Source organism: Culex quinquefasciatus, chromosome 2 (assembly GCF_015732765.1).
Source record: "Culex quinquefasciatus strain JHB chromosome 2, VPISU_Cqui_1.0_pri_paternal, whole genome shotgun sequence".
Taxonomy (NCBI): domain Eukaryota; kingdom Metazoa; phylum Arthropoda; class Insecta; order Diptera; family Culicidae; genus Culex; species Culex quinquefasciatus.
This window is the reverse complement of record NC_051862.1, coordinates 177,000,681-177,013,146: the sequence shown is the minus strand read 5'-3', so window position 1 is coordinate 177,013,146 and position 12,466 is coordinate 177,000,681. Positions and strand designations below refer to the sequence as shown.

General features: G+C 35.2%; 1 protein-coding gene across 1 annotated transcript in view; it reads left to right on the top strand.

The window, feature by feature from the left end:
• The first annotated feature begins 612 nt into the window (after positions 1 to 612).
• The window catches only part of LOC6033199 (glucose-6-phosphate 1-epimerase), an 89,423-nt gene continuing 77,569 nt past the window's right edge, over positions 613 to 12,466 (top strand). Inside the window, exon 1 of the mRNA XM_038258309.1 lies at positions 613 to 1,157. Within this exon, the coding sequence (XP_038114237.1) occupies positions 1,031 to 1,157 (127 nt within the window). The 5' untranslated portion in view covers positions 613 to 1,030. The remainder of the gene's footprint in view (positions 1,158 to 12,466) is intronic.

The window sequence follows — 12,466 nt, the reverse complement described above, 5'->3', positions numbered from 1 at the left end:
GCATAGAGCATTTTTTGCAGTTTTACACTTTTGAATATTTGATTTTTCTGTAAACCATTTGTTTTACCACTTGAAGTTGGTGTTGATGTGTTAACTTAAAAACCCAAAATATGGTCGAACTTTTTTTTTGCGAATCAAATACTGAAAAGTTGAACTTTTCGAAACTAGTACTGAAAAGTTGATCTTTTCAGAACTCAAATGATTGATATAATGCACTTTTTAACACTTTTTTGGTGACAATGAGTAGACAATTTTGCCGGTGTAAAATTAGAAATGTTAAAAACAGAATTGCAGAAAAGATTTTGATTAATTAATAATGACCACGTGGTCACGTGACCGTTTAAACATAAAGCCCAATGTCACCAGAATGATATCTTCTCGCAGATCTAAATCTGATCTTCTCGCAACCCATTGACCATCCCTACACTTACGCGATGACCTAGCAGGCCGCACACCACCAAAAGCACCCCAACGCGCTTTGTATGCTTTGCACTTAGGTATAGAGCCAGACTCTAAAGTTGTGTTTTGCCAAGCTCGCTTTGCTCTCTCTCTTGGTTTCTCCCTTGTATGTCTATCTCCAGCGGTGGAGGTTCCATTCCGTCCCGTTTGCCGTCGCCGGATCAGTTCGCTGTCGCTGGCGAAGCAGTGAGGTTGTGATTTTCCCGCTTTCCCACGGTGTGTGTGTGCGTTCGTGGTGCTTACTTAGTAGGCTTAGTAGGCCCTGGTGGCTGAGGTGACCACCACCGGATTCGTTCCCCAGTTTAAATTCTCAGTTGTGACTGGACTTGGTCGTTGAGCCCAAGGGACGCCAGGTTGGTGGACCAACCGAGTCCTAAACTCTCCGTTCCGGCGAGGTCCCCGTGGAGTAGGAGCCTTGACCTTGGAGCAAGTGTTACAAAGTGCTAGTGAGCGCGAGTCGACTTGTGGAAGTCGTGGGAGCACGGAACCAGACACTTGACACGGAAGTGTGTCCCCCTTTGAAGGTACCCTTTTTCCGCGGCGCGATCGTACCACCAGAAACCGGGCGTGGATGTGTGATCAGGCCAAACCCCGGAAGAAAAAGGAAAAGTTCCAGTACAACAAATCGATTATGGCCGCTACCAGCGTGGTGGTCCTGGATCGTGGCAATAATACGACCTGCACCATCAATCTGCATGGTAAGTTCCGGCGGGGAACCAACCCACACCCCCACCAAGTCTGGTCAACCCGTTGCGAACACTTTTTTATTCGCACGGAATAAAAATTCCAGGAATTACGAATCTAGAAGATGGGGTTGACCTGCCCTCCCCCGTCACCAGACATTAGAGAGACTGCTGGGATGGATGTGGAGGTCAACCCGGCGGTCTCGGAACCCGGCACGTGGGATGGGGAAGGCGCGCGACGTTACACTCTCGCAGAAAATAAAAATTCGCAAAACGAGAGATGATTTTTTTTTTCGCTGCTTGTGCTTCCTACCGCCGGCCGTCGTTCTCCGGTCCGGAGATGTGCAGCAGCAGTCATAGGAGGATGGTAGCGGCTCTTCAATGTCGAAACTGGCTGGTTGGCTGGCAGGCAGAGGAAAAAGGTTTTTTTTTCGGGGCGAGATTCTGCCTCTGTCGTTTGAGAACGGTCGGTTGTTTTTCTTGGCGTGGAAAAGAGGTTGGCTAGATGGGAAATTTGAACGGGTTTTGTAAAAATGATATTAAAAAAAAATTTAGACGACACTAATTATAAATAAAAATGATCATTTGAGATTCGAAAATCAAGATGTATTTTATTCTTAGTGAAGCTATAACAAGTTTAATTTTTTTCAATGTTTAATGTGATTTTCTAAATGCAAGATTTCATTTTGTTAAGATTGAATAACTGCAATATGGTTTAAATGCGCTTTCTTACCTCAATCGTCTTAAATGTTGTCCCTTCAGCCACAATGCGGAAAAATACTGATTTTGGAAGTAAGCGAGAGTCCACGTTTTCATATTTTCAAAAATATACGTTTTTAACTATTATTTTATTAGTTTATAACCTTCAATACTTTTTTAAAGATGTCAGGAAAGCAAACACACACAGAAAAAATTGTGTAAATTTGGAAGGTGTAATTTTGTAAATTTGGAAGGTGTAATTTTGGAGATCGTGTTAGCAGCAGCGCCGGGAAGATGGATTTTTGTGGCGTTCTTTTTGTGCTGTATTCGTGATCGTGTTCATATCATGCATGCGGTGAGGGGGGTCATTGTGCTAATGAATATTATTGCGCGTCATTATCGTGTTAGCAGCAGCGCCGGGAAGATGGATTTTTGTGGCGTTCTTTTTGTGCTGTATTCGTGATCGTGTTCATATCATGCATGCGGTGAGGGGGGTCATTGTGCTAATGAATATTATTGCGCGTCATTATCGTGTTAGCAGCAGCGCCGGGAAGATGGATTTTTGTGGCGTTCTTTTTGTGCTGTATTCGTGATCGTGTTCATATCATGCATGCGGTGAGGGGGGTCATTGTGCTAATGAATATTATTGCGCGTCAGTGTCGTGTGAGCAGCAGCGCCGGGAAGATGGATTTTTGTGGCGTTCTTTTTGTGCTGTATTCGTGATCGTGTTCATATCATGCATGCGGTGAGGGGGGTCATTGTGCTAATGAATATTATTGCGCGTCATTATCGTGTTAGCAGCAGCGCCGGGAAGATGGATTTTTGTGGCGTTCTTTTTGTGCTGTATTCGTGATCGTGTTCATATCATGCATGCGGTAAGGGGGGTCATTGTGCTAATGAATATTATTGCGCGTCAGTGTCGTGTGAGCAGCAGCGCCGGGAAGATGGATTTTTGTGGCGTTCTTTTTGTGCTGTTTTCGTGATCGTGTTAGGATTCTTGTGTCTTTGTTGTTTTATTTGTGTTTCCATCTGGAGTATTAGTTTTAAAATTATTTTCATTTTTTACAGCTTCCTGGAATTATTTTAAATTAAATGTCTACATGTAAATTTGTCTCCTTTCCTGTAATATACCATCTCCTCATATCATATATGATTAAATTGCTTTAATTAACGAAAATTTCTAAAACAGCATGGGAACCATCTGGAGCATTTATATTTTGAATAACTGTTTTTTACAGCTTCCTGGAATCATCTTGATTGTATTTATTATATTTATTATATTTATTTTATTTACTATATTTATTATATTTACTATTTATCATTATTACAAAACTATATGCTAATTAGATAATACACTACAGACTCACATTTACACTTACAAACATTCAAATCATTTAATACAATACGCATTCAACAATTTTCATCGGCCCGATGAAATTCCTCTAACCCCATTCCAAACCTCCCAAAAATATTCCGTTCACTTTTAAAAGTCGCATGGGTTCCCTGCACTTTTGCCACTAGTGAACAACAAAAACATCCGTCCCAAATCCCCACGGGACTGTATGGGCGTAGCCTTGGAGCACAGTGTGGAAATTTACGTTCTTAGATATTCTTGGTTGTACCGGGCAGCAATCAAATTGTCTAAGAATATTGAATTAACCATTGTGGCACCCCCTACAGCGTGGTGCAGACCCGTTATGCTATGCTATGCTATGCTATGCTATTTGGAAGGTGTAATTTTGGAAGGTTGAACCTCTTTTATGATGTAATTTTTCCTCAATTTAGACTGAAAAAGTGACATTACAACAGAAAAGTGGTAAAATTACACATTTCCAGAGGTGAAATTACACATTTTTTCTGACATAAAAAATGTACTCCTTCCTAGATGTAATATTACCATGATTTTTTTTCTTTGTATATGCATTTTTTAGTATACACTTTCTTAAAATATCTTGAAATTCTAAAATTCCTCAAATTTTAAAATTGATTCAGTTCTTGATGACGAATTTGTCAAATCATCAAATAAAAAAAATATCCGTTGGTAGGAAAATAACATAAACCCTGATCAAAAATATGCAACACCTAAATTCCCATGCTACACAGCAAAAAATTGTCAAAATTTGGAAGGTGTAATTTTAGAAGGTTGAATATTACCTCTTTTATGATGTAATTTTACCTCAATTTAGACTGAAAAAGTAACATTACATCAGAATAGTGTTAAAATTAAACATTTTCAGAGGTAAAATTACACTTTTTTGTGACATAAAAGATGTACCCCTTCTCAGATATAATATTACTATGATTTTTTTCTGTGTAGAGAAAAATATGAAATTTCCAGTTCCAATTCTCCATTTTTTCATTTTAATGGTAAATTTAATAAATCGCTATATCGAAATATTGTTGGGTTACAAATGGATTATACTCCGCCATTCACACAGCTGTTTTCCCAGCTCCTTTTTCGATTTTCGTGAAACTTTGCCCTTAGGCAGTATTCTTGGTCGTTGATCACGATTCGGATGTCCATTTTTCGATATCACGTGACAAAAGGGTGGTACGAACCCCCGAAAAAACATGTTTTCAAATAATTTGAAAATTGAAATGATTATCAGTTGGAGGCAAAGGGACTTTTATGTACACAGCAAAAAAATATGAGTTTTGGAAGGTTGAGAATTTGGTTGGTTGAATATTACATCTTTTTGAGTAATTTTAGCTAAAAAAATGGGTAAAATGTAAACATGATGAAAGTTCCCAGTTACTGATGTAATTTTACACATTTACTGGCGTACTAAATTTTTTTGAAAAAATAAACATATTTTTTATTAAAACTAGAAATTATTTTTTTAAATAAAATGTTGCTGTACGTATTTACTTGCAATAACCCAAAAGGGATAATTTTTATTTCGAACAAAAATTTCATTTTAAAATTGTATAGTTTTACAGAAAAAATATTGCTTCTTTTTGAATATTTTTACCTAAAAAATGTGAACCTGTTGAATTTTTATCAGAAACTGATGAAATTCAAGGAGCTGTTACACTACGGCAAACAAACAAACAAACTCGCACTTTTTGACAGTTTTCCAGTTTGCCTACTTTGTTTGTTTGCCTGAATTTGTTTGTACAATCGTCAGCCTGCATACATGTTTGCAAGTTTGCCCCATACAAATTTGTGAGTTTGGCAAACTGTCAAACACGAAAAAGTGCGAGTTTGTTTGTTTGTTTGCGGTAGTGTAATGGCTCCTTTACCAATTCCTGATGTAATATTAAACATTTTTCAACACAAAATCTGTCTCCATTCCCGTATAAATATTATAATCATTTTTTTCTGTGTTTTATTAAGTTTTATTAATTCACATATACAAAAAGTCCTCGACAACTAATAAATAATTAACAGTCCAAAAAATTAAAAGAATTTCTAAAAACACAACACTTTGTTCATGGCGCAAACCAACACTTGATCCCTATGATTACCCCTTTTTGCCTCAAGGTCTTCCTAGGAGAAACTTAATTTTCATACAACATTGAACAGCGAACTTGTTCTCGCGAAGGAGGAGCAGATCGGCGAATAATAATCCTAGATAAAAAATTAGTGAAACCGCGTTTATAATTGCACCAACCAATTAATAATAGCGGCTCTGCCGTGCAGTTTGTCAATTATAACCGCTCTGGGCCAAACATTGTCCCACATTACGACGACGTGGTTGTTGTTTGGCCGTCGAATGGATCAGCACACAGTGCCTTTGGTTGTTGTCTAGTTCAAGTGGGGAGTCACGATGGTGGGGAGTCGAGTGGGGAATCGACGTCCGACGTTTGCTCAAGTGCAGATAGCGCGAACACACACACACATGTGTGTGAGGGGTTCTTTTTTTGCAAACCTTCGAAAAAAATGTGTATCGCACCAGCAGCGCTAGCCAGTGTCGGGTAGGTTATATTGCAAAAATAACAGCACAAGACACTTTTTCAGCTTTTTTTTTCGGTGGTGTTGGTCTGCGTCCTATGCGCAGACAAAGTTGTACTAGCTGACCAAATGTTCTGGAGACTTGTATGGACGAATTAATAGTGTAAAATTTCTTATTTGGTCAAAGAAAAGCTACATACAAACTTCAAGGCCATTTTTTGTGAAATCGACCTAAACTTTTAATGGTCCTTATGCAAATAAATTGAATTTGCTTCTTTATTTTCACGTTTTATGCTCTAAACATTCCAAAGTTATCAATAAACAATGCACAGTGGGGTGAGGTGGCAATCTAGCGGGACAAAATTAATAGCGCTCTGGGGTTACGTCCTAGAGCTTTGGTGTCTTCAGCAAAGTTGTTCAGAAAAATCAGGGCTACATTTTGGTACTAAAATGTAGTTCCAATTTTGGCCGCATAGGTGGCGCTGAAATCTAACTTTTTCCAGTGACCTCCTAGCGAGTTGGTGTCTTCGACAAAGTTGTAGATCTCGCCAAATTACGTATAGTCACGGAACATGTCAAAATTCTCAAAAATAACTGCGTAAAGTTACAGTTAGTTTAAAAAATAGTTATAATTAAGCTATGAATATTCAGTCAATCTAGCGGGACAAAATTAATAGTGCTCTGGGGTTACGTCCTAGAGCTTCGGTGTCTTCAGCAAAGTTGCTCAGAAAAATCAGGGCTACATTTTGGTACTAAAATGTAGTTCCAATTTTGGCCACATAGGTGGCGCTGAAATCTAACTTTTTCCAGTGACCTCCTAGCGAGTTGGTGTCTTCGACAAAGTTGTAGATCTCACCAAATTACGTATAGTCACCGAACATGTCTTAATTCTTAAAAATAACTGTGCAAAGTTACAGTTAGTTTAAAAAATAGTTATAATAAGGCTATGAAAATTCAGTCAATCTAGCGGGACAAAATTAATAGCGCTCTGGGGTTACGTCCTAGAGCTTCGGTGTCTTCAGTTCAAGTTACCGAACATGTCAAAATTCTTAAAAATAACTGTGTAAAGTAACAGTTAGTTTAAAAAATAAACAAATTAGCTTGCGGGCCAAATGTACAAAATTGGTTATTTAAAAATGAAATTACGTTATTTTCATTTAAAAGACTAAAAAATTATCTATCACTTGAAGTGCCTGGCCCGATGTTGACGGCGCTTTTTTTTAGAAGAGATAGCACACCATACCTCAACACACCACACCACCAATCCAGAGCTGAGAGGAGGGCATAGAGCGAACTTTGGCTGTCGGGTTGTATGGAAATGCAGAAAAAAAATGAATTTATCCACCCAAAAGTGTGTTTTACCTTATTATAATAATTTTTCACCTAATTACAATTTTGAATAAAGGTTATAAGGTAGCGATATAAAATTTTGTTTTGTTCGTTTTTACCGTCCACCATCTATTTATTTATTTTTTGACGATTTTGCATTTTTCATTGAAGAAAGGCTATAAAATCACTCGAAAAAATAACTTTTCATTTGGGAGGTCACTGTGTTTAAAAAAGTAAATTTTATTTATTTTAAAACCAGGATGCATAAAATGCCCTAAATATTAGAGGTAAATGTCCCACGGTTCTAAAACCCAGGTTGGATTTTGTGGATGATTCTGTGTTCAAAATTAAATTCAAATCAAATATTCAAAACTGGACAAAATTTGATTTGACGAAAGTTTGATAATAGGGTGCTTATAGTTAAAAACTCAGAATATAAATATTATAATGAAGGTATTTAATTTTTGAAACATTATTTTCATTAAAACAAACAACAATTAAAGTGTCTGTTTTTATCTCTATTATGTGCAAAATTACTTGAATCAATATTATCTATCTGGAGTCAATACTCTCTATCAAGAAGAAGATTTAAATTACATTCATAATAGGTAAAAATGCTAAATTGTTGTTAATTTTGTCTTGGAACTGGACGAATCAAGATTTTTTCGTACTTATTTGATTTTTCGTCCAACTTCCATTAGAAAATTATAATTGTATTCGTAAAATTTTTCCGATCTTTTCGAAAAAAAATATTTTCATTTTTTTTAAATCAAGACTAACATTTCAAAAGGGTGTAATATTGAATGTTTGGCCCTTTTGAAATATTTTTTTCGAAAAGATCAGAAAATTTTAACGAATGTTTCATATTTTAACATTGTAAATCGGACCATTAGGTTGCTGAGATATCGACATTAGAAAATGGTGGATTGTTTTGGTGAAACTTGGAAAACATCAATTTTCCTGTTTTTAAATCTTTGCATGGCAATATCTCAGCAACTAAGGGTTCAAGAAAGTTCAAAAGTGCAAAATATAGAGAATTTCCTCAGCTTTCAAAAATATTTTTTTCAAGAGTGGGCACTAATTTTTTTTAAAATAACTGCTACTATTTTCAAAAAAGTTACCTTAAAATGGCTATAACTTAAAAACGGTGCATCTATCAAAATTTCACTAAATTACTTTTTGATTACAAATTTTATTTTACATCGAAAAATGAAGTTGAATTTATTTTGCGACCAATATTTTGATATTTTGAAAAAAATCAGTATTGATTCAAAAAACTAGGTAAAAGATTTTTTGCCCATTCTTGAAATTTCTGAAAAGTTGGCATTTTATGTCCCCTAAAACATATCAGAAATAAAAATATAAAAATAGTGTTTTTGCAAATCAAGTTTTAGTGACAAAAAGTGAAATTAAAAAAAAAATTACCGTGTATCATTTTTTTCAGTGTAGACCTTACCTACAACTTTGCCAAAGACACCAAATCGATCAAAAAAATCCTTCAAAAGATAAAGATTTTTGAATTTTAACATATCATTTTTGTATGGACAGCTGTCAAGTTTGTATGGAAAATTATATGGACAAACTAATAATGCAAAATGACTTCTTTGGACCTACCGAAGGCACCAAAAAATTTTCAGTCGGATTAAAAAAATACAAAAAAAAAATCGAATGACTGAAATCTCAGAGAATTTGCTCCATACGGACAACGAATAAATAATAAAAATGCATCTGATAGCATAATTATATTTTATTTAAATTTTATCTCTATTCCTGTACTTTAATCTTAGATTATTTAGGAAAAGATAATATTTAAAATTTTAATTTAAAGGGAAATTTTAACAATTTTGTGATAGCAATTATTATTTCTAAAAATTGTTTAAGTTATGATAATATTTTTTTTAATTTCTCGCTATTTTTATTATTGAAGATAATGCTGGAATCTAGGTTGGAATATTCTTCTAGTGAAATGCTTCCAGCCATGTCGCAATGATTTTGAACAAAATCAATCTTGTTTAACACTCAGTTTTCGAAATCAATATAATCTATGTAATTTAGCAAATAATAAAATTCTGTGAAGTAAGCAAATAATAACAATAATAAAATTGGAAAACTTTGATAAACGTCGTTTCAAAATTCATTTGAAAATAGAAAAAAATCTTTGAAATGACAGTATTTTTTTTTTGTAAGCTGAAAAGACAGTTCTATCCAAATATATTTGTAAAATTTAGAAAAAGATTACGTTCCAAAAAATTTAAATTTTGGCGGTACGTAAATTATAAAAGATTAAAGTATTTAATTGAATCAACATGTTTTTTTTATTTGCAGGATTTTATTCAATAGGGAAATTTATGAGAATAGTGAAATAAATTTTGTAAACATTTCACAATCTCAAATTGCCAGAACGGACAGCGGATTCAGCTGGCTGAGGACCACTGTCCTAGACCAGCGATTCTCAACCTTCTTCTAGGCTGGTACCCCCTGCCATGTATATCAAGTAGGCCCGGTACCCCCGTTGAGAATCGCTGTCCTAGACCAATCTTCACGTATACATATCAACTCGGAATCAAAAACTGAACAAATGTCTGTGGAAGGATGTGGATGTGTGCACCAAAAATTGTCACTCGATTATCTCAGCACTGGCTGAACTGATTTTGATCTTAATAGGTCTGTCTTGGAGTCCCATCAGTCACTTTTGAAATTTTGTAGGATTAGTAAAATACTTCAAAAGTGCTTACAACTTATTATTATTTAAAATTCTTTAAGCTTGTCATAAGTTAACGTAAACTGAGCAGAGCACAATATTTACCAAGCAAAAGCTCAACTTGATACAACAACCAACAACCGAACGTCCTCTCGCCGAGCTTTGGAGGTTAAACGATTTGCTGCGCTGCGAGTGGTTGAGTATTGCTGGTCTGGACACTTGCTGTGGTATGAGTACCTTAAACCAAGTACCTTTACCCATACACTAAACAAACGCTGCTTTTTTTTATTGCTAGTGCATCAATTTTGTTTGCATTAGGTTCGGGGACTGCGACCAGTTGTTATTACCACGGGTTGTTAATTTAACACGCGTAATGACCACTACTTAGTTGAAGCCATCAAGTTCTGTACGGCGTTGTTGCATTTTTTGTTTGTTGTCCTGCGAAGTTGTGAAATAAAGTTATAGTGTTAACATTGAAAATTTAGCAATAGTTTAATTTATAATCTTTATTTTGTTTTAAATTTAACGACAACCTACAAAAAACTAATTTAAACTTCTTTTCAACTCAGAGTTAAGGAGTCACGCTGAGTACTTGTAAACTGTACATTAGCATACAGTTGTTGACCTCAAATTGGTAGCTCAGCCTGATTTTTTTTCGACTTGTCGTTAATTTTTTGCACTATGTTCTTCACGCACACACATTCAAACATCCGGCTACATGTGTGCTCAAGACCGTGTCAAATATTAGCAAAAAAAGTTCACCTTAATGATAGATATCATGCTGCTGAGCGGGTATTTGATGCATGCTGCTTCTATGCCTCCTCCCTTCCTCCCCAAACTCCTTCCTTTCTTTGAAGGAGAGCTTAAATTGAGCCCCGCGAGTTCTACGTCGAATCGAATTAGTCAAACCAGCTAACCTACAATTAGAGCCAATTCGGCGATCGGCTTCTTTACTTTTTTTTATTTGCGCTGAATTTGCAAATTATACAAGCTTGTCTTTTTGTGCTTGTGTGTGTGAATCGTTCCCGCTTAGTTAGGGAGTTTGCAACTTTCACTAAGTTTGGCTTTTTTCTTCTTTTAAACTTTTTTTTTCGTTGTATTCCTTTTCTACGTTGTGGACCCGCACTTTTGAACGAACCGTTAGAGAGCAGCTACCACAACAGAAAAAAATGCCCAATTCGATGGTAGTATTAGTGTGCCTGATGCTAGCCAAAAAAGTATCAATCATATAAGCGAAGAAAAAAAACGACCCGCAAATTTAGGAGGTTGTTTCGCGAAATTTTCGCAAATTCCGGTTTTTGGCCAGCTTCACCTGCTGTCTGTATGTGTTTGTTTGTAAGTGTGACGGAGAGGGATTGCTTTCTTTTACCCCCTTTCTCCTCCCTTCTGGATGGACTGGTTGATGTGAGTGTGCCATTTGACTGCACGCGACTGGCTTAATTTGTTTTCTTCTTCTAAGAAATTCACCATAGATTTGAGAGTGGTTTTTGGTCGCAGTAAATTGGGCATGGGTGGTTGAACTTGTCGTTTGAGGAAATTTGGACTAGAGAGCAGTGTTTTGAGATTTTAGTGATGGAATCAATTTGACAAACAGTTGAAACTTATTTCTAGAGTCTTACATTTTAACCCTCTACTGCCCAATTTTTTTCTATTTTTCTACTGCTACTGCCAATTTTTTATTTCCATTTTAAGCAACTTTACAAAAAACTTAATTTCTCTTGTTTTATATTTTTCTTGTTTCATTTTAAGTATTTTAATTGGCACCTATTTTGTTTAGCTTATGTTTTTTCATTTTTTATTCTTTTACAGTCACCTTTTAAATTGTTTGCTTGTTTTTCACATTTTCTATTATAGAACGATACGATTATCATTTAAAATGTAAAAAAAAATGCGTAGAGGTATAGTCTGGTACACTACAAAAATAACTGCACACTTAATTTCACATAAAATAGAGATAATGTTAGTCAGAAACACAGCCAAAGTTGACCCCAGAAAAAATACACTTTTCAACACATTAAACAAGTCTAAAATCCAAACAGTAACTTTTCTAAAAAGAGTTCTAAGAAAAAAGAGTTCTTCTTTCCAATGCTTTTTAAAGATCACAAAGTTGTAAAAAAATATTTTTTGGCGAATTTATAGATCGAAGCTTTAGATTTTAGTTTATTAAAGTTGAAAGCCATGTAACAGCCTGTAACTGTAATCATATCTTAAACCTTTCAATATTGTTTTGTATAACCAACAGTAGAAATTTGGTATGTATTTTCAAGTTTTTTCATTCAGCATTCAGCACTTCGTACAAGGTTTGACCAAGAATGAGCAAGGTTTTTGCAAATTCTATTTTTGTATTTGTTTATTTTAATGCGGCTTTTCACACAAATATTAAATTGTGCAAAATGATTTTTCTTGAAAATTTTTTTTAAGATATATTATAGGTGACAAAAATAACATCTTTTGAGCTATGGCACAAGTTTACAAAATTCAGTCGGCAGTGTTGCCATTTTCTTCAAAATCACATTTTTAAAATACGTGGAAAAAAAGCTCACCTGAAGCATTCATGATCAAGTTTAACCAATTCTGAACATGTTTTCCCAAAAAAATCAGGAAATGTCCTACAAATTTGCTTAAAATAAATTGAAGATTGGACTATTGCTTGTTGAGACATTACATGCTAAAATAAATTTACCAATTTTCATCAGAGTT